This window comes from Centroberyx gerrardi, chromosome 16, assembly GCF_048128805.1.
Source record: "Centroberyx gerrardi isolate f3 chromosome 16, fCenGer3.hap1.cur.20231027, whole genome shotgun sequence".
NCBI classification, from domain to species: domain Eukaryota; kingdom Metazoa; phylum Chordata; class Actinopteri; order Beryciformes; family Berycidae; genus Centroberyx; species Centroberyx gerrardi.
The window spans coordinates 7,922,165-7,943,216 of record NC_136012.1 but is presented as its reverse complement, the minus strand read 5'-3'; the positions used below and the strand labels follow the sequence as shown (position 1 = coordinate 7,943,216).

The window sequence follows — 21,052 nt, the reverse complement described above, 5'->3', positions numbered from 1 at the left end:
AGGCGTCCAGATGAGAGAAAAAATAGCAAAATCCAAGTAAGCCATACATTATGGAAAACAGGTTTCTAGTGGTCGAGGCTGTCCAACAAAAACAGCTAGCTGCCTGTCTGTCAAGCCCATGTATGCACAAGTTAACTCACCCCCTCTCACCATATTCGTCCGTTTGTAGATAGCGTGACAGTTTTGGATATCAAAAGTGATCTTTTGCAATGGGTTTGAGCTATTAAGTGTCGACTGCTACATAGAAAACAGTTTGCTGCAAGATATATAGCTCTACAACAGCTATAAACTCAAAGCACAGATCCATGCCATGGACTGACTGAATGAGCTGCCTTGGAATGGACAGTGACAGAAGAGGAGGAGGAAGAGGAAGAGGAGGGAGAGGAAGGAGAGGAAATCGTGGTGGAGAGGTGAGAGACTGTATGTTCATAAAGAGTGATATTGTGTGTTTACTTCTTCTGACTCCTCTGTCAGTGGTTTATAAAAGCGGGCGATGTTAACTCTTGGGTCTGGTGTAGTCAAGGGCCTAAAAATAATGAATTGGAAAAACACATTACAAAATAAAACCAGATTACTCTTCTCTTCATGGCTGACTGGTCAGATGTCTCTGATGCTTATGCAGAAACTAAACTACAACATCTGTACTCTGTAACGAATGTGTTATCAAAAACAACAAAGTAAAATACTTCAGTCAAACATAAATAAGTACAAGTAAAATGGCTGATTACTGAAAATACTCAAAAACGTACAATTACTCAGTTACAGCAGCAAGAGTAATTGTAATCCTTTACTTCCATCCTTGGCGTGGCAGTAGCAAGTAATACTAGTAGCTGTAGTAGTAGTAATAGTAGTAGTAGAAGTAGTAGCAGTAGTAATAGCTGTAGTTGTAGTACTGCACCACACAACTTTGTTCATCTTGTGAAGATGTGTAGCTTCTGAAAATTAAGCTAACATGGACCATAGACTCACCTTGCTTAAAAAAAAATAAAAAAATAAGTGTAACTCAGCAAAGTGGAACTGTCCCTTTGCTTTTCTTCTTTCCTCTCTTTCTTTTCTCTTCTGATGCCAGATTATGAACTTTTTAAGTATTTCTGCTCTAAGATTTTCCATTTCTGATGTCGACCTAAAAAATGACACTGCTGACACCGCGGGTTGTCTTTACATAACTGGGCGGCGGGGTTAGAAGCCATGGATATTTTGGGCATGATTAACATTATAAAGTTAGCGCTATATGATAATTTCACTGCAAATTGATACGAATGGCCATGACGCGGCATAAAGGCCACGTACGCCTGCAAAGTGCGGTGTGAAACCCTACAATAAACAATAAATCGACTTTTCCTGTAGTTGCTTTTTCTGTGTTCTAATAATTTATGTGAAATGTATATGGTGTAAATAATTTGACGTTACATTTTCATGGCTGTCAAACAACAGCATGATCATTAACATGTTTTTTCTTCAAGTGAGAGCATGACTCCTCTCTTGAACGTGTTTGCTAAATTAGCTTGTTAGAAAAAAACATTTGAATGATGATGCAGTTCTTTGATAACTGTGAAAAGGTAACGACAAATTATTTACAGCATATACATTTCACATAAATTATCAGAATACAGAAAAACCACAGAAAATGTTTATTTTTTGTTTTGCCCATAGAAATACAGCGGGGCATAGCGCTTGTGGCCTGTTTGGAATCTTTCGAATCTTGCCAACTTTTCTCAACCAATTGGCTTTCACGCTGCCTGATGACGTCGTTTTTTTTAATGACGCAATTGGAACGCCAGTAGAAGCCTATAAAAGAGGCTGCTACCGCGATCGAGGCTCTGTGTGGGAAAAGACGGTGAAAGAGTACTACGGGAAGAGAGAGCATACAGGATATTACTAGAGACAGCATACCATTAGATACAGACTACTGTTGGAGGCCTTCTCAGAGAGAAGGTTCTTCTGAAGACATGGAGCAGAAAGAACAGCTCCACGATGAGGAGACCATGGATCCCATCGAGCTAGCCAGGAAGCTGAAGGCGTGTGAGGCAGATATGGCCCTCCAGAATGAAAAGGAGTGGCCCAGTCTTCCCCAGAGAGACAATCCCTTTCGCAGACGTGAGCAGTCCACGGCAGGCAAGGAGAACGCGTGGGACCTCCGTAGGAAAATGAAGGAGCAGGCCATGAAACTTGAGGCCTGCAAGAAGGAGATTATGGCCCTCCAGAAAGAACGTGAGCAGGCCGCTAACCCTCATGCAGAGAAGGAGGAGTTCCTCTGCCGAGAGAACGAGGAGCTTCGCAGGAAAATGAAGGAGCAGGCCGTGAATGTCAAGGCCTGCGAGAAGGAGGATCTGGCCATCCAGGAAGACAAGGAGTGGCCCAGTCTTCCCCAGAGAGAGAAGGCCTTTTGCGGACGTGAGCAGTCCGAGGCAGACAAGGAGAACGAGTGGGACCTCCGCAGGAAAAGGAAGGAGCAGGCCATGAAAGTCAAGGCCTGCGAGGAGGATACGGCCCTCCTGAATGAAAAGGAGTGGCCCAGTCTTCCCCAGAGAGAGAAGGCCTTTTGCGGACGTGAGCAGGCAGAGAACGAGGAGTTCCTCCGCCGAGAGAACGATAAGCTTCGCAAAGAAGCAAAGCAGCGGGCCATGAAACTCAAGGCCTGCGAGAAGGACCATATGGCTCTCAAGAAAGAACAGGAGCGGGCCACTAACCTTCAGGCAGAGAAAGAGGAGATCCTCCACCGAGAGAACGTTAAGCTTCGCAAAGAAGCAAAGGAGCAGGCCATAAAACTGGAGGCCTGCGAGAAGGACCATATGGCTCTCAAGAAAGAACAGGAGCGGGCCACTAACCTTCAGGCAGAGAAAGAGGAGATCCTCCGCCGAGAGAACGAGGAGCTCCGCAAAGAAGCAAAGGAGCAGGCCATAAAACTGGAGGCCTGCGAGAAGGAGATCATGGCCCTCCAGAAAGACAAGGAGGGGCTCAGAGAGCAGGCCACTAACCTTCAGGCAGAGAAAGAGGAGATCCTCCGCCGAGAGAACGAGGAGCTCCGTAGGGAAATGAAGGAGTGGAAAGACAAGCTTCAGAATGCCCATGAGCTGGAGAACGCTCATCAGCAGGAAATGGAGAAGATGAAGACGCTCCAGAAGCAGCTCCGCTTGATCACTGAAAAGCTGACTATCAAGCTCAAGATTAAGGAGAAGAAAGCCTTCAACCAGAAGAAGAAGGCCCTCCTGGATCTGAATGAAAACCTTGAGAAAGAGAAGGCTTTGAGCCACCGTGAGCAGACCATGAGGCTCCAGCAGGTGGAGAGTCTGGTGAAGGCACTCCAAAAAGAAAATGAAGAGCTGAAAACGCTCCATGCAGAGGAGGCCTTGACCACGCAGAACCTCTCCATCGATCTCAAGGCAGAGAAGAAGGAGAAGATGGAAGATGAAGCCCTCAAATCCACCAACAGAGAGGCAGAGGTGGGAGGATCTGGAGAGAAAGATGGAGAACTCCCCAAAAAACCCAAGAAGGCTTCCATGATGAGAAGATTCATCAAGCTCTTTACCCGTCAGGGGAAGGAGAAAAAAAAGGAGAAGAAAAAGGAGAAGATGGAGTCCGCTTGAGTTGCTTCAAGCCAAGAACCTCAGCACACTGACACCTGTGCTCACTCCCTCTCCTCTCTCCTCACCCACAAACACACCCTTACACTACACCCTCTTCCAACCCACCGTCCCCACACACACCCCACCACCCATTTGCAACCCACCTCCTGACACCTCCTCCCCCCTTTACCTTCTATTTTCCCTTAATAAAAGATATCACCTTTGATATCTTAAAAATAATGCACCGCCTGTATTGTTTTCATTCTGTAAGTGGCTCTACAGCCAACATTGTATGCAGAGGATTTAAGACAGCTGGACATACAATGATGTAGAGAAAATATCAAAGCTGTGTTGGATCTAAAGTTGTTTTTATGTTTTTATCGTATCAATTGTTTGTGTGGTTTTGCAATTTAAATGCTGTTGTCAAACTGAGAAATGAAAGTGGAACTGCTGTGGTACATTTACCTCATCCTGATGTCACATCATGACCTTGGAATAATAAGGTCTCATCTGACATTTTAGTCAAAAATAAGTTATTTATATAATGCAGCTCTAAAACATGTCTTAACATGTTGCTGAATATAGATGGGATAAGTATGTGATTGAGACAGATTGAGACTTGATTTAGACAGAGGATGGTATCGTTCCTACATTGTTATATTTGACAGAAAACTGTCTGACCAAGAAACTAATGGTCAGTTCTCTGTTAGTTGTTGCAGTGGGTCTGATGTCAACCACTAAGCTGCATTCACATCGCTATTCTGTACATCCACTGCTGAAGAAATGAGCCTCTCTCTGGTTAGGTGTTGTTCAGCAAAGTCTTTATTATTACATCTATGGAGAACAGCATACAGAGATAGAACAAGTGAACTGAACTCATGGGAAACTACAATAGTTTCATACAAAGAGACAAACAAGGGTGGAAACGAAGTTGGGGAGTGTATTTAGACCAGTGGTACAGACAGTTAGAGCTGAGTGTGTCTGTTATGAGTTGTGCCTCCTCTACCAGGACAGAGATGTCCGCCTGTCAAAGTCCATGTCCTACGCTCTGCGCCATGGAGCCAACCAGATGGCTCTTCAAATGAGTGCAGGTGAGACGCTCACAAACTGGTCTAGGTAAACACCAAGATCACTTTGTATTGCTGCTACTGCTTCTGACACTATTTTGATGGCAAGCGTGGGTCTAAGACGGTTTTGTTTTTTCAATTTAATACCTACACAGTTAATGAGACATTTGAGCCATTTGGTTTAGGAGCCATAGTTGAAGTTACCGATAAGATAAGATAAGATAAGATAAGGTAAGATAAGATAAGATAAGATAAGATAGCACTTTATTAATCCCCTCGGGGAAATTCAGGAATAAATGTCTAAAATTAGATGTGATAATTTGGTACCCGTTTACTTTTTTGGGTCTTACTAAATATTTACATGACCATGTGACCTGACCTTTAACCCTACTGTACATTGGTATTCTTATTATTAGTTCTGTGACTGTGGCCCCAGGGGTCAAAGGTTATCTTCATGCCAGATTGTGCCTGGATAGATGTTTTACAATCCGGCAAATGAATCTTATGTTGCATCAGTCTGATATGAAGCTGCTTGGCTGATGGAATGTGACCGTAACCATGACAACTCTCATCCATAGATGGCTTCCTGTTTGTGGAGGACCTCCTGGCTCACCCGCAGTTCCGCTCCTACTCATTGGAGGACGTGGAGAGAGTCGTCGCCACCAATGATAAGTTTATTTATATAATGCAGCTCTAAAACATGTCTTAACATGTTGCTGAATATAGATAGGATAAGTATGTGATTGAGACAGATTGAGACTTGATTTAGACAGAGGATGGTATCGTTCCTACATTGTTATATTTGACAGAAAACTGAATAACTAATGGTCAGCGGTAAGCTCTGCGTGTGTGTGTGTGTGTGTGTGTGTGTGTGTGTAAGTAAGAGAGCGACACAGAGACAAGTATGTCAGCTGAACGTGGCTACGGTGAATTTATCAACTTCCTGTACAGTCTATAAAATGGGAAGACTTATTTAAAATCAATTTTCTGTTCACTTTTATTTGATGGCCTGAACTTGAGACACAATAAAAACCTTTTTCAAATGAAGAAAAAATAAATAGGATAAATAAATAATGGCATGACCATTGACCATTATAACCATGATAACCAAATAACCATGATGAAAAATAGTATCCAGATCAATCCCTACCCCCAACACTCTTCAAACCTTTAGACATTTTATACGATAGTCATTTTTTTCCAGAGTCAGCTGCTTACTTCTCAGCAGTAAAACCATTTTGTGAGCCATGCATGAACAACTCACACTAAAAACCTCACTATTGAAAGAATACATAACACTGGAGTGCAGTTCATCAATTAGTGGATTCAACTAATAAACACTTGTTAACCTGATCAGACGTTTGCTGATATTGCCTTAGGCTCACTCAGTGAGCTTTACTACATTAGAACAACTAAACTGACCAAACTATTCAGCACTAATTTCAAGGCAGCAAGGAAAAATATATTTATGTTGAAGTGTCTCCATGATGGAAAACAGACTATCATTGCTTTGCTATGTGGTGTCCCTGCATATCAATATTGTATCATATTCTGAGGATGGATGGCTAGATTTCAACTTTCTCATGCTTCCACTTTTCTTCCTTATTCCAGCAAATAAAAACAATCTTCTCTGCATATCTGCTGAAGTACAGACTTCCCCCATGAATTGCAAGGCTGAATTGTGTTAACGGAGGCACCACATGGTTTGATGCAGCTCACTGGAGCTCAACTCTGACATCAGTTCAGTAAATGCATCAGACTCTGAACATTTATTGATCCTGTCACTTTATGAGCCATATCATATTGATTTAGACTAACCATTATACAGGAGAAAGGGCATTATGTGCAAAATAGACAGCCTTTCCTTTAAAAAAGAAACTTGCAATATGTATTAGTTCTGTTTTCTTTATTTTTTTAGAGTAGCTCACATGGTACATATTTTGGATTCTCTGTAAAATAATGCAACTGGCCATTCTTCCATCAAGGAACCCAATATTAAGGATCCATCCTCACTATAGCATTAGGAGTGATGCAGCGCAGCTCCTTACCTGACCGCCCCGTGCCAAGGCCATTAGCTCCAATGGTGATGGATGCAGACTGTGTTCCATCTATACAGCATTTCATATGGTAGGTAACACCAGGCCTAGAATACCATATCCATTAGAGACCGGGGCTATGGGGTCACGTTGTGATCACGTAAGTGATGAAGATACAGAATCTGGTGGCATGAGACATTTCAGGTCCACTTGTGGAATTTCTACCTGAATTTCTAGTGCTTGGACGCGACCCTATAGAACAGATCTGCAATCAAATAAAGGCACAAATAAAAGAGAAAAGGAAAGTTAAATTTCCTTCACCCTGACCCAACACTGCACACAATTGTTGATAGGCAGAACTTATTTCCCCAGGTGATTCCATTGGTTTCTAGTGGGATCTGTAGGATTATACAGGTACAATGGCATGATGAGACCTTGGAAACATGAAATAAAACTATTTCCATTCTGTAAACCCACCACCACACCTCATGGGATACATAGACAGAGTCATGTAAAAACACAGATTGAATTGCCCCTTAAAGCCTGGATTTGGCTGCTTATTTCACTGGCCTGACTGCTCTTCTATGGCTCTAGTGTATATGCATGTTACTCGTCTCCAGCCCTGAAAGCAGTCAAATGTGTCACCTGTCAGGATGGTTCAGTACAGTAAAATACAGTATTGTGGTACCATGAGCAAAGTAAACTGAACACATTTGAAGTTCCTTGCCATAAGAGCGTTTGGTAAAGCACACATATACAAGTGCATGCATGGACAGACTTCCACAAAGTCTTAATTCTGGAGTTAGTGACAACTGAACTAAAACATTCATATCCTTTGTGTGTGTGTGTGCATGTGTACTGAACAACATTCAGTTTAATACACATTTGATTCTGAAATTCTGGTATATTACTATATATATTTTTCCATTAAAAAAAAAAAAAAAAGTGTCATTTCTTCATGTCATTTTAAGACAAGATGCACCATTTATGTACATTTACTTTACAACTGCAACTTTGTGACTTATGTATTTAAAAAAAAAAGATGGAAAGGGGGGAAAATGTGTGATGCGCAGTTTCCCCTGATAGTCTGATCAACTCGGGCCTCTGATGCAAGGAGTGCTGCTGTGCTGCTGCACTGCTGCTGCCTGGTTCTCTACCTTTTCTTTTGCTCTTTTCTGCCTCTACCTTTCTTTTCAACCCTTCTCTTCTGTAAGGATAGAGCCATCCCCCCCCATCCACAATAATGCATTCACAAAGCACTGGATCGTAGCTCCTTCACCCATTAGAAAGGTAGAGAATCACAAGGCAGAGCGCCATCTACTGAGCAACAGTACGACTCTCCTCTGCTCAGCCAGCCGGCAGCCTCCGTGCTCGTGACTGCAGACGGGTTCACAGCGTCGTCCTCTTCACCGGTCCTTTACTCCAGGAATGTCGAACCCCTTACGCCCCCTGCGCTCCCTCCGTCCCCGAGGGTCAGGGTCCAGTCATTGCGCTCCGTATCCGTCCCTTCCCCTCCCCACCCTCGTCTCTTTCCTCCTGTCCCAGTCAGTCCAGTTTGCGTGCGCCCAGTTTGAGAGGACCTTTAGCAGCCTTGCGCTCTGCCCGTTTCGCCTCCAGCTCCTTCCTCCGCTCCTCCCGTTTCTTCTTGGACAGCTCGGCCTTGCTGAGGCCTGGTGGAAAAGACGAGTTATTCGACGGCCGCCTTACATCACACATCCTCCCCGAAAGCCTCCAAGACACTTAATGAGGTTTTCCCAAAAGCACAATCTTTTCAAATCAGCCAAATTAGACATACATGTAGTGCAGTGTGTCTTTATCATTGGTGCTTTTCAGCCTTGCTCGGCGCAACATTGTGGAGGATTTGTGATATGACAGAGAATTGAAAATGGCATTGTACATGTAACCCCCGTTTAAGGCCAGTAGGCATACAACAACTCAATCAATGGTGTGAAATATCTGCATGGACTATGATGCAGGCTTCAAGTTAAAGCCAGTACAGCTTCCCATGTGTCTGAAGAGTGAGGCAGGCAGAGACGCTTACCCTGGCTTCCGTCCACGGACTCCCAGCTCTCCTCAGCGCCCCAGTCTCCCACCGCCTCCGAGCCCCAGCCGTCTCCACCCTGACGGGGAGAAAACACACACACACTCTCCTCACCATTCCTGATTGCAACTTTTTGTCTTTCTGTCCCTTCATGTCCACGTTCCCCTTCCTTATAGATCAGGTTCTCATCAAGAGTAGTCACTATTTCACCTCATTTAAACCAAGACTTTGGTCATTCTTGTCTCGTCTTTTGAAGCAAATTCTTCAGGGGAAACAAGCGACTAGGTCTGACAGCACCAAGCCTCTCTCTCCTCCATCCCTCTCATCCCTCCACCTCTGATTCATTCACCTCCTCTCATTCAAGTTTCATCTACTCTAATCTAATCTGTCTCCCTGTCTTTTTCTTTTCCATCCCTCCTCCCTCCTCCTCACCGTGGCGGTGGCGCCGGCTGTGTTTCTCTGGGACACGCTGGCAAACAAGTCGTTCTGGCCGCCCCCCTGGGCCGTGCCGCCGCTGCCCCAGTCGTACTCGCTGGCGAGCCGCACACCCTCCGGCAGGGGGAGCGTCTTATCGGCCAAGTCCGTGTCCGTCTCCTCCTCCCCCCAGTCGTTGCCCCAGCCCTCCTCGCCCGGCGAACTCTGGCCCTGGCCCTCCTTCTCGTTGGACCAGCTGTCGTCAGCGTCCCAGCCCGAGCTGCTCCAGTCGGAGCTCTGCTTTTTCACCGCCACGGAGGACGACGACCGGCCCGCCTGGAGGTTAGACAGACGATGAAGGATCGAAATGGAGATGAGCGGATTACAGTACAGGGATGCACCAAAAGCTATTTTTTCCACTGCTGAAAACAAGTATTTAAAGTATGATTTTCAGTATCCGACAATATAGACTTGTGGGTCTTTATATAAAATCGATTGAGCTATAATCTGTTTTTATCCATTTGAAAGAGCAAATATTCTTGTATATACGTGAAAACCACAGAAAATTCAAGTCACTTTACTTTGATTTTTGACAATGTTACATGTGGCTGCTGGCATCGGATTTTAGTATTAGGAAAAGTTATCTGACACTTGCCCAGCATCAAGCCTAGATAATATATTTTTATTATTATTATTACTACCTCAGCAGGATAATCAACTGACTAGATTTTAGTCGTGATTCAGATTTCCACCATTAGATGATTATCCTTTTTTTAGCCATAACTATGAAAAAAATCAATTTAACTTAAATTTTAAGTGTTTAAGTGTTTCAGTGTTGGCGGAGGCAACGAAGTGCCTTCTAGTTATTAGTACTAGTAATAGTAGATTTAATATTAGTAACAATAGTAGTAGTAGTAGTAGTAGTATTCAGATTTGCAGTATTACAGGTAGTAGTAGTAACAGTATTATTATCAGTAGTGGTAATATTATATAATGCATAATAGCACATACTCCTCTGTCAGTGGCCTTCTTTTTGGATGACGACATGCCTGACCAGTCGGTGTTCCAGTCATCTGGGTCTGTGTGGGCTTTCTCTGGGTCCTTTGTGAAAAAAAGTGTCAACAGTTTACGAGATCTTACATTACGACTGTGCAACACTATAATCTAAAATGTGTACTTCTCAATAAGAATATTTCATTTTCACTTTCAAATCAGAGGCGCCGCACTACCTCCAGGCTTCCCCAGTCCTCCTCCTCATCCCAGCGGTCTCCTGTTGGCTCCTCGTCGTTGTCTGTCACTTCCGGAGTCTGTGATTGTTTGGCACGGCTAGAGGCAGCGTGGTGAGTCTGAGAGGCCTGCGGTGTTTTAGCTTCAGAACCTGCGATAGAAAAACACAGAGATGAAGAGCAAAAATGGAGGAGAGAGAATGAACAACAGCAGCTGAACAAGTGTTATCTACACACTGTCAAGTCCTGTAAGGATTAGTAACCAAATATATGCACACTCCTACACTGGAGCAACACAGCCATGTATTACTATGGGGTGGGATGCCGTTTATAAAAAGGGAAGGAAAGTCAAATAGTTATCCGACTTACCTTAGGATTGCAGAGGTCCCAACTCTGCTGCTATATATAGTTTCTCTCTGAGCTCTCTGTCCTGTCTCTCTACAGTACACCATTTAAAATACTAAGAAGAAAATGGCTTTCTGTAATTGGAAACCAGGGCATCTGCAGGTTTCAAAAAGCCTAAACGAAGACCTTTGAGATCTACGTAATACTACCTGGATTTCAATTTAAGACCAATTTAAAAACCAAAATAAAGAAACATCGGGCAAACGCAGCCTACTTCCAAATGTAGCTAATGAAGCTTAAAATGATTAGTGTAAGAAAAAGGAAACAGGAAATCAATCGTTACAGGGCGTGATGCCCAGTTGTGTTTGATCAAGCAGATGCAATGGGGACAAAAGAACATTGTACTACTCACCCTGCTCTGTATTAATCTAACAGTGGACATGTAGCACAAATGAAACCTGTCATTGCATGGTGAAATAAAACCTGTAATAACTTAATTGAATTTTAATACTTTGAATTCTTCAAATTAAGATCATTTAAGACTTTCAGACTTTTTAAGGACCCACAGATACCCTGTAAACAAACCAACACCACTATTTCACTGCTAATACTGTTTGAGTGCTAAACCTTATCTGCTGATAGCCAATAATGATCCATTGTGTAGTGCATTTTTCCCCATTAGAGATCCATCATCACTTTATGTAGGGGAAAAAAAGGTAGAGAATCAAATTGCTTCCAATACCCCCCCTTCTCCATACCAGGGGCAGGTGCTCCATCAGTAGCGTTGGTGGGACTGGTGTCCTGGGCTGTGACGCTGTTCTCTCCCGGCGCGCCCCCCTCCGCCCCCGGCGCGTTGCGGATCAGCTTGGAGGTCAGCGAGGACACGCCCGTCACCGCCCAGCCCGCCCAGCTAGAGGATCCACCTGCAGGCTGAGCGGACGAGGCCACGTCTTTCTCTGCGGGACGGGACGGGGGAGAGGATTTCAAATGAGTACATTCCACTCAGGAGAGATCGCCAACTGTGTCCCGCAACCAGCATGGCTGGTTAGACACAGCACTTGAAACTGGAAGTGCAAATGTCAGTGTTGTTAAATCATGGAGAACATCACAAAATATGTGCATTCATCCTGCTGCCAATACTGCAGTCAACAGCAAAACTAAACGCTGGCTTTGTTTTCACTCGCCTTGAAAATTAAGTTACGTAAAGACAACCAAGTACAAAGGCTACAGGCTGAATAGGACATAATTATGGAGATAGGATTTTGCAACACAATGTGCTAGTGTGTTACATACCTATTTCAGCCAGCTTGGTTGGGTCTTCTGACACCGTCTCCAGCTTGGAAAGGAAACTCTTGATGGCTTTGAATGCCTGACAGAGGGAGGAGGGAAGGAGAACACATACTGAGCAGAAACAAAGCAGCACAGTCCAGTGACAACACAAAATTCCATTCCATTCAGAGCAAATGAGGCAAGGTTGCGGTTGCGTACAAGGCTGAATTCATAACCCAGAAAGAGACGGGTAATCTGAGGAGAGGCAATTGGCAGAGTTGATCACAGCACAAGATACGTCTGGCCTCCCCGTCCTGTCCAGTGATTTCACCTGGGGTTGCATTACTGCCTTGCTTTAAGCTAAATCATCAAACCAGTGTGCCATGTATAGGCATATGCCAGCAACGGTTCCGAAAAGAATTATCAGTATTCAAATATCCCATAAAACTTTGCCTACCTGTCAAGATTGTGAGTCAGCAATGACCAGCTGGTTGCTCTTGCCTAGCTTGCAGACATTTGGCCAACATCCTCTGATTCTTGCTGTCTTTCTTACTCTGCTGTTCACTATCTAATGAAGGCTAAAATGCCCAACAATAGTTTTCAAAAGTTTTGAATGTTGTTACTTTTATTTTTCTTTTAGACCGTTTCATTTGTGTTAACACACATTTAAAAAAAGCAGAAAAAAGGGTTGTTGTCCAATGATGGACAACACACTTGGCAGCACAAACCATATTGCTATAGCATATTTTTGAAGTGGGTAATACAAAAGTTAAGGAGTTACTTTTAATAAAGAGTAACTTGGTGAAGTAAAGTAACCAATTACTTTTAAAAGTAACTTTCCCCTCACAAGGCTTAATCCTGTTTGATTTGTCATTTTTGTGGTGTGCTGCACATGCATTTTTTTCTAACTTCCTTCCTCCACCTAATGATAAGCCTATTCTTTGTGGTGATTGGCCACTTGGCACCTACAAGTCACCCATGTCAGCCTCTCCTTTAAGGTACATGAAGGAAGAGATTTTATCCTTTGACGACATCCATTTTTTCAGTGATTAGACAAATGAGTGAAACATCTAGTAGTACTACTTGCAAATTCACCCCATAAGGAAAAAACAGGATGTTGAAAACAGCTGACAGAAGCAAAACGTTTCCTTATTCTCCTGACCAATGACTTTGCAGTTGAGTGTAAAGGCCACACCACACACAATCTAGTCCCTACGCCTCCTGATCACTGGTTCTCACCTGGTCCCTGACGGTCTTATCGGGGTCGACGGTGATGGCGCAGAGGGTGGGCAGGATGCGCGCGGCACTCTCCGTCACGCTGTAGAAGTTGTGCGTGGCGGCGAAGCCCAGCACGCCGGCGGAGCGCGAGGCCGGGAAGGGGTCCTTGGTGGCTCGACAGAAGGCCGAGATCAGCACGCGCTGTCGAGTCTGCGAGGAGAGAGGGGTCAGTGCTTGATCAGTCAGGCTTGTGATGCTGGGATTACACTGAATCTATAATGCTTTGATCTTGCGGCTCAAGTGTAGTGACATGAAACCGAATGCATGTGGTTATTAATCGTAATATAACAACATCATTTTCCTTTGCAACTGATTCACTGACAAGTGTATTTCCAACCCCGAGTCTGAGTGTTGCAGGTGTGCTTTACCCCGGCGTTGAGGTAGGGAGCGATCTTGCCCAGGCAGACGGTAGTATTGCAGCGGATCGGGCCTTGTTCGTCTCTGGCCTGCAGCCTGGCGAAGTGGCGCATCAGCTCCTGGTTCAGGTTGGTCTCGTTCAGCTTGGGAGCCAGCAGCAGCATGGACTGCAGGATGGCAGGGACAGACGCAGAAAGAGAATTGCAATGGATGCAGCAGGCTGACAACTAAAACATATAGAAATCATATGGTGTAACTACTGATATGTGGTGGTGTGAGTGTGCATCCTACCTTAACAGTCTGTTCTCTGATGGCAGGGTTGGTGTCTGTGAAGCCGTGAACGACGTGAGGGAAAATCTGGGAGTTGACTGCCGCCTCGTTCAGGTACTGGATGAACTGCTCCATCTGAGGAAGAGAGGAGAAATATAGATAGATCAGATCAATGTTTTCATATTGGGGAAAAGAAGCAGTTGGGGAACTAATGTCCCGCTTGTCCCATTTAGCACTGAGGTTTTTGTTCCCTGTCTATCTTGGGACAGCTGGTCGGACGGATAAGTATGGCGTTTTAAAATGCAGTGTTTCTAATGAATGAGAGGAGACAGATCATTCAGGCTAAATATTCATACCATTCATGTTCTTTCTTATGAGACATGGATAAAACATAAATCATTTACTACAATGAGTCGGCTTTTCAGTTACAGTCAGCCGTTTAGTCAGGGGCTCCAAATCCTTCAATTATATTCCATGACCTTTGTGTTCTCAGGTGCCTCTAAATGACTACATTTGAGGCGTGCATGCTAGGTGAAAGCACTGTGCATGAGTAGGGACACAGTATCTACAAGCCATTGACATGTGGCAAGTACCTGCTGCAGCAGTCGTATCCTCATGGCTCGGTCTGTGGAGGAAAACATCTTCACGATGACCGGAATGATCTTCTGTTGGTATTCTTCTGCTGACAGGAACTTCCCCACCTGGGAGACAGAGAGAGCGAGAGGGAAAGGGGTCAGTGATAACGGGATAACGGTTTTGTTTACTCCTGGAAAGGATCTGAGTGGCTACAAGGTGCTCTGGAATACCGACTGAAATTGAAAATCATGTGAAAATGTCCCAAAGCCTCACCTTGAAGAGCGGTGTGAGGACTACGGCGCCGGCGTTGCCGAACTCGAAGGCGGTGAGCAGCTGCGGCAGGACCTTGTGTTTACAGAAATCCTCGGGGAAGGAGTCCAGGTTGTCGCTCAGATCCTGGAAGAACTGCTGCTTCTCTGCCGGATCCTTGATCTGAACACACAGACAGGCAGACATACACAAAGACAAAAAAACACACTTAAATTGGACATTAATCTTAAAATATTTTGACACCGAAGGGTCTGGAGTCAGATTTTAGTTCCTAGATGTGAGTTTTTTCCAACAATCAACCATGGCAGAACTCTTTCTATAAAGATGGCGGAGATGAAAGCGAGAGAGGTAGACACAAAAGAGATGAGGTAGAAAACGACTATGTAGGATCATTTAGGGAGATGTTTTCAAATCTATGACAACTATTATACCAAACCTTCATTTTCACATTTAAAAGAAATGAGAAACAAGAAACAAATCAATCTTAATATATTTTGTTCATCTGCTGCTTGTCAGTAGTGACCAGCTTGTAGTTTCTGCCTGGTTTGTAGCAATGCATAGACATTTTACATTTTACTTTACAGAAGAGGTCTGCTTTGGGCTCTGATACAAAACCGAGTGAAAACCACCATACATGATTGGTTATGTGTGTATGTGTGTGTGTATGGACCTGGATCTCCTCCAAGAAGAGGTTGCTCTCCACAAAGCTGTTGCTAAGGAAGCCTCCGGAGGCTCGGCAGTTCTGGAGGAAGCGGGCTGGGTTGGGGCGAGCGCGGGGGTTTGCCCCCACCAGCTCACAGTAGTGGGGGACCAGGGCCTTGGGGATCTGGGGGCACAGAGAGGACAGCACACCACACTGTGAACAACACCATTCACTATTCTCAGCACATGACCGCGTCATCTTCTACGTGTCACAAGGATAACTTTGGGCTATAAGCGAAGCAACTGTGAAAAAAGCAACTGTGAAAAAAGCAACTGCTGTGTTCATGAGGTTCGGTAAGACAGGGGTTCTCCCACTCTTAGAGATGCATAATGGTGACAGGCAGGAAATAGTGAGCGGGAACTGCTGGATGACGTACCTTTCCCAGGGAGCGAAGGGAGGAGGCACGAGGCAGTGGCCCGTTGAACACCTCCCAGATCAGGCAGCCCAGCCGCCACACTTCCCCTGCCCTGGAACAACACACACACACACACACACACACACACACACACACAGAGTTCAATTCAAATGCATAGGATGATTCATAAGGAAAATGGGTGCAATATCATCTCCTCCACACCCCATTTAGGTACCTTTACATGGTATTTCTTATCTGGTACTGTCACATTCTAAACCTCCTCTTTCTTTCATCATTTCTCCTCTTCTTCCTCCCCCCATTTTCCTGCTTCTCCCTCCTTTTTCCTCCCCATTTCATAATGTCACTCTAGTTTGCTCCTCTCACACACTTTTTCAACCTCCTCCTCTCACTTTGTAGTTTTCACCCCCATCTCTCTCTCACCATTTCTCTCCGGTGTTGTTGGGCGTCTCCGGTGGGTCATACTTCTCCATGTCGGGGTAGACAGCCTTGGGAGCTGGCAGCGAGGCCCCACTGGGGTCGCCCTGCTCTGGGACGACATGGTCCAGGGCTCCCAGCTTCCACTCTCCGGCCCGGTCCACAAAAACAGCCCACACGCCCAGGTTGTTGTGGAGCAGGTGGCAGTCGTTCACTAGGAAACTGACGGCTTTCTGTTGGAGGAGGCACACAGGAGAAGTGTGGGTAAAGAGACAGAGAGAGAGGATGCTGACAAAGGAACCATCCAAAGCAAGTATCAGTTTGTGTGCTCCAGTCCTCTCCTCACCACTATCTGGTGCAGGCCCCAGGAGACCTCCAGCTCCCCAGAGCCGCCCTTCTCTGCCTGGGCCTTCAGGTGGGCTGCCAGGGGGGTCACCTGCTCCGTAACCAGGTACAGACTCTTCTCTGTCTGCAAGACATCAGTAAGCAAGATTAGCAACATTTTGTGGCATGTTTATAGCTCCAGCTGCATTGCAATGCTACTGAACTACAGGGCTGGGCGATATGGACAAAATTAATGTCACGGTAATCATAAGATATTTTGATATCAATATATGACGATATGCAAAATCATATCAATATTCAATTTGATGTTCTTATTGTACTGCATGATAATATAAAGTAAAATAAAACTATTTTTCAAATAATATTCCCCAATTTGTAGCAGATCTCATTTTGTGAGAGATTTCAATGAGTATTTGCTTTTTATTGTTAAGTTATACAACAGAAAGTGATAAGATGATAAATTATCATATTGAATTATTTACCCAGCTCTACTTAACTGTAGCGACTGAACCACAGCTCGGAAAGGGTCGGCTTGAAAGGGTTTTACCTTGAGAAATTTAATAGTTTAAGGAATTTTGGTAAGTTGCAGATGGTTGCACAGCTTCAGTGGGTGTGAAAACCACTTAACATCTTCAGAATGATGACAATGCAAGCTAGCAACATTGTCAAGGAGTTGCTAGCGAGTATCAATTGTGATGTTTGGAGTGATTTGATAGTAACCATTTAAAGTGTGGATTTTACAAATATCGGGAGCTAATATTATTTTTAAGATATTTCAAATGGCTTGCATGTATGAGACTGAGAACATAACTGGACTACTAAATGGGGTGCTTTTATAACTCCAAACTTATTGTGTAGTACACTACTCATTACAACTATTGCACACACATTAACTCCTGAACACCTGCATAGGCCTACAGCCAATTCACACTCACCTCTGTCTGAAAGCCAACATGCAGAGAAGAGGAGATAGTGGAAAACAGACACTGATGATATGGTAATTACATGTTAATTTTGTGCTATCACACATGGCTACTCACTAGACCATTCAAACCATGGGTTGTAAGCAAGCTGATTTACAGTTTACTTTGAGCATTATAGACAATGGTAGTGTGTGTAGAGCTAATATGGGTGGGTGCAAAAACCACTCATCACTCTCACTCTCTCTCACACACACACCTCCAATCCATCCACGTAGGCCAGGATGTTAGGGTGGCGCAGGGTCTTCATGCGTTTGAAGGCAGCCTTGGCTAGCTGGGTCTGCTGCTCTGTTCCCTGAGCCACCTCGTACACAAACACAGACACCGGCTCTCCACTGGTCTGGGGACATGGGATGGAGGCATATAGGGTGTGAAAATAATCCTTCATAGTAATGACATGACAGTCAAAACCTTTCCCACAAACATTTATGCTTGGTGTTCTAGTCAAAGCAAACAGAGATGTAAGACCAGTGCACAGTAGTAGTAGCCTGTCACCAGAGTATATTCTGAGGAAATACAATTAACATCCTTCACGATGGTGTGAACAGGAACTGGTGCTTGGCTGCCCATGCATGCAACTATCTGGCCCTGCAGTGATGTGGTGACACTGACAGTCCAGGATCCAGCTGCTCACTGATATTACAGGAGAGTGAGGATGTGAAGCCAATCACATGCCACATCAATGCTGACACACGGAAATTCTTATTAATTCGATGTAGTATGTGTTTTCAAACGTTTGTAAATACAGTTGTTAACTTGGCTAAAACGGGGTGACGTGGCGAGAAATACGTGTCTGTCCGGAGTAAACAAAGCCTGTGCTAACTTCGTTAGCAATAAATACACACAGCCTAACGACTGATATTATACACGATCAACATTGACATTCAATCATCAGAATAGACGAGAAAGACATAGACACATCTGACAAATAAGCACGCAAAATATAGCCGGGCGTCGTGTCTAGTGGCTAAATCAAAGTAGCGAACAAACACTCCCGTTAGCTGGCTAACAGGCCCCCGTAACGAAGCGAGTTCCTGCCGGCTACCTCTGCTAGCTAGCGGTGGTTCGGTCGTGATTTGCTTGCCTCTCTTTACCTTTCGCTTCCCCCGATGAAGTGTCCATAATCCAGACGTTTCCTGGGTGTCTGGCAGAAGTTCATAAGCAAAGTCTTTGACAGGATCCCTGGCAAAAAAGGACCACATCTCCTCTTTCCTCCACACCGCATCAAGCACACACACACAGCAGCAGGAAAAAATTAACAGCTCGCTAGCAAGCTAGCTAGCTATTGGCACGGACCTAAACGGCTCCGTAAAAACTTTGTTCCCTCACGTTGGTTCCGTTCTAGGTTAAATGGGTTAAGCTCAGGTTAAGCCACCTGTATGTCCATCATATTAACAATGACATAAGTAAGGACTGAATATACAGGAATAGAAATTGTAATGTCTGCCCTCCTTTAAAAACTTATTTTGCCACTGAGAAATTAACTTGGCTGAAATTCAGAGTCCACCTGTCACTGTGGCTGGTTGCTTGAAAAGCTTTTCTTGCCCTGGTCAATCACTTACTTGTGTTGTGTTAGACAGGCAAGGTTTGATGACTTGAATTTCTCTTCAGAATGTGTCACTGACATATGGCCTTTATCATTATAGCTATTAGGCTACTTATGACAGGTGATAGTACTGATCTGCAAGGAAAGACAGACATATAGGATTTTGTAAAGGAGTACTTTTATTCACAGAAGGTACACCAATACTGCAGTTTCAGCCTTGTTTCAATGCGATTAAGGGAATGTAATGTGAGAACAATTATAAAAACAGTTGCTGAAAGCTGCTCTTGCAATTTGTCACAATCAAAACACAGGGCACACAGAGCAGGGTCGACAGCAACTTTCATTGCCCTTTGCCTGCTCTGGCTTCATGCAGTTGTTATATAGAGGGCAGCCGGCAACGAACTGCAACTTCCATTTGTTCATATGACATGTTGCTGTCTTTCCTTGGAGCAGGAGGAAGCAGAGCCACACCAGGCGATGATAAGCGATGAGTGGAAACATTCAAAGATGGAGCTGTAGAATGGGATCAGGATTGGTTGTGACACAAGAACAGCATCCTCTGTTTACAGATAAAAAGAATGTACTATTTTATTTAAACACGTTTTTGGGACAACACACATTTGTGTTGCTTTTCAAAGCAAGATCTGTTAATGACATTGTGTTGAAATCTAACAACTGTGCACTGTGCAAAGAAAATAACACATCCCATTCCAAAGTGAGGGTTGTTGTTGGCACATCAGCACACCAGTCTGGCCACTTCTGCAGTAGATGGACTTGTCATCATCACCAGTTGGACCCACTAACCTGGTGTCATCTACAAATTCAAGTAGCTTCACCCAGGTGTCACCAAGGGTGCTGTTATTGGTCAGGACAGGGGAGAGCACACAGCGGTTTAAATTCAAATATTACATTCTTCCAGTGTTAAACTACTTTTAGCCATGTAATAAATTGTTTAATATTATGTTTACAATATAATATATATCCAATATTGATTGTTGAAGAAATAGTAATGACACATTACATGCTTCATTTTCTCCACTCAATAGGCCCTTTTTGCAACTTATTGACAAACCAATCCAACAAAAACAACTAAATTGTAATGGTTACTAGCACTAGATACATAATGTAATAAATTAAAAGTTTTGGGCAGGTTGTAGAGCGATTTAGTGAAGGCCATAGCTGGCAACAGGAAGTTGTAATGCACCGATTTCTCAATACAGAATGTGAAACGGGCCTGTTTACAGGCTTCTATCTTATATGTAGAATTCAATGCAATCCATGATTCTTTGGTTGTAAGAAATAAAATGTGTGCAATTTTGTTTTCAGCAAATGTCAACAAATTTTTGAACATTTGATATAAAAACAAGGGCAGACATTGAAAAGTTGTCATAACTTTATTCATGTTAATTTCTACATTTTGACATAAAGGCTCACCGTTTTAACTTGATCTAGGCTTTATTTTTGGTATTCTATAAAGTTTATTTTCCTGCGGTTACTTTGCCCAACACAAAGTGTAATCTCAGATTATATGCATGCAGACTGAGCATCCCCACCAACAGAACATTTCAACATTCACCACAATCTTTAGCAGTCAGTTTATTTTCCAGACCAGACAACACAACATACATGTATGACTCATAACTAATGATTTTTGTGTTCTACCAATATAGAATCCCAGACTGTAAGGAGGGGGGCGGGATTAATTTGACATTTATGGTAGTTAGAAGGGAATTAAACGTTAGTGAAAGACTTCCAGTTTGCTATAAAGCCCACAACCCGAGGTTCAAAAGGTGTGTCTTGATTACTACAATATGACTACATTTCACTCAGTGCCTTGTGGCTTGATAACTTATTTAGCATTACTACATGAAATGGTATCTCCTGATCCATGACTGACTAAAATAAATTAGCATACAGCATACTAAAAAGCAAGACACCGCAGGGAATTGAACCCTGTCCTGACAGTCAGGAGT

General features: G+C 43.9%; 1 protein-coding gene and 1 long non-coding RNA gene across 2 annotated transcripts; one reads left to right on the top strand and one right to left on the bottom strand.

Annotated features, from left to right (window-relative positions):
• Positions 1-341: 341 nt before the first annotated feature.
• On the top strand, positions 342-5,297 carry LOC139933096 (uncharacterized). Its single transcript, XR_013507246.1, has 3 exons — positions 342-410; positions 4,576-4,657; positions 5,212-5,297. It is a non-coding gene; the product is annotated as an uncharacterized LOC139933096 (long non-coding RNA).
• Positions 5,298-6,524: 1,227 nt separating this feature from the next.
• On the bottom strand, positions 6,525-18,766 carry scyl1 (SCY1-like, kinase-like 1). Its single transcript, XM_071927125.2, has 18 exons — positions 18,628-18,766; positions 17,733-17,873; positions 16,555-16,677; positions 16,215-16,441; positions 15,795-15,885; positions 15,386-15,541; positions 14,719-14,877; positions 14,463-14,570; positions 13,891-14,004; positions 13,611-13,766; positions 13,204-13,392; positions 11,989-12,064; positions 11,454-11,651; positions 10,354-10,502; positions 10,136-10,225; positions 9,143-9,460; positions 8,711-8,789; positions 6,525-8,339 (listed from the first exon to the last, which is right to left on the bottom strand). The coding sequence occupies exons 1-18, from the start codon at positions 18,733-18,735 to the stop codon at positions 8,215-8,217; spliced, it is 2,607 nt and encodes an 868-aa protein (XP_071783226.1). The 5' UTR covers positions 18,736-18,766; the 3' UTR covers positions 6,525-8,214.
• Between the last annotated feature and the right edge of the window lie 2,286 nt (positions 18,767-21,052).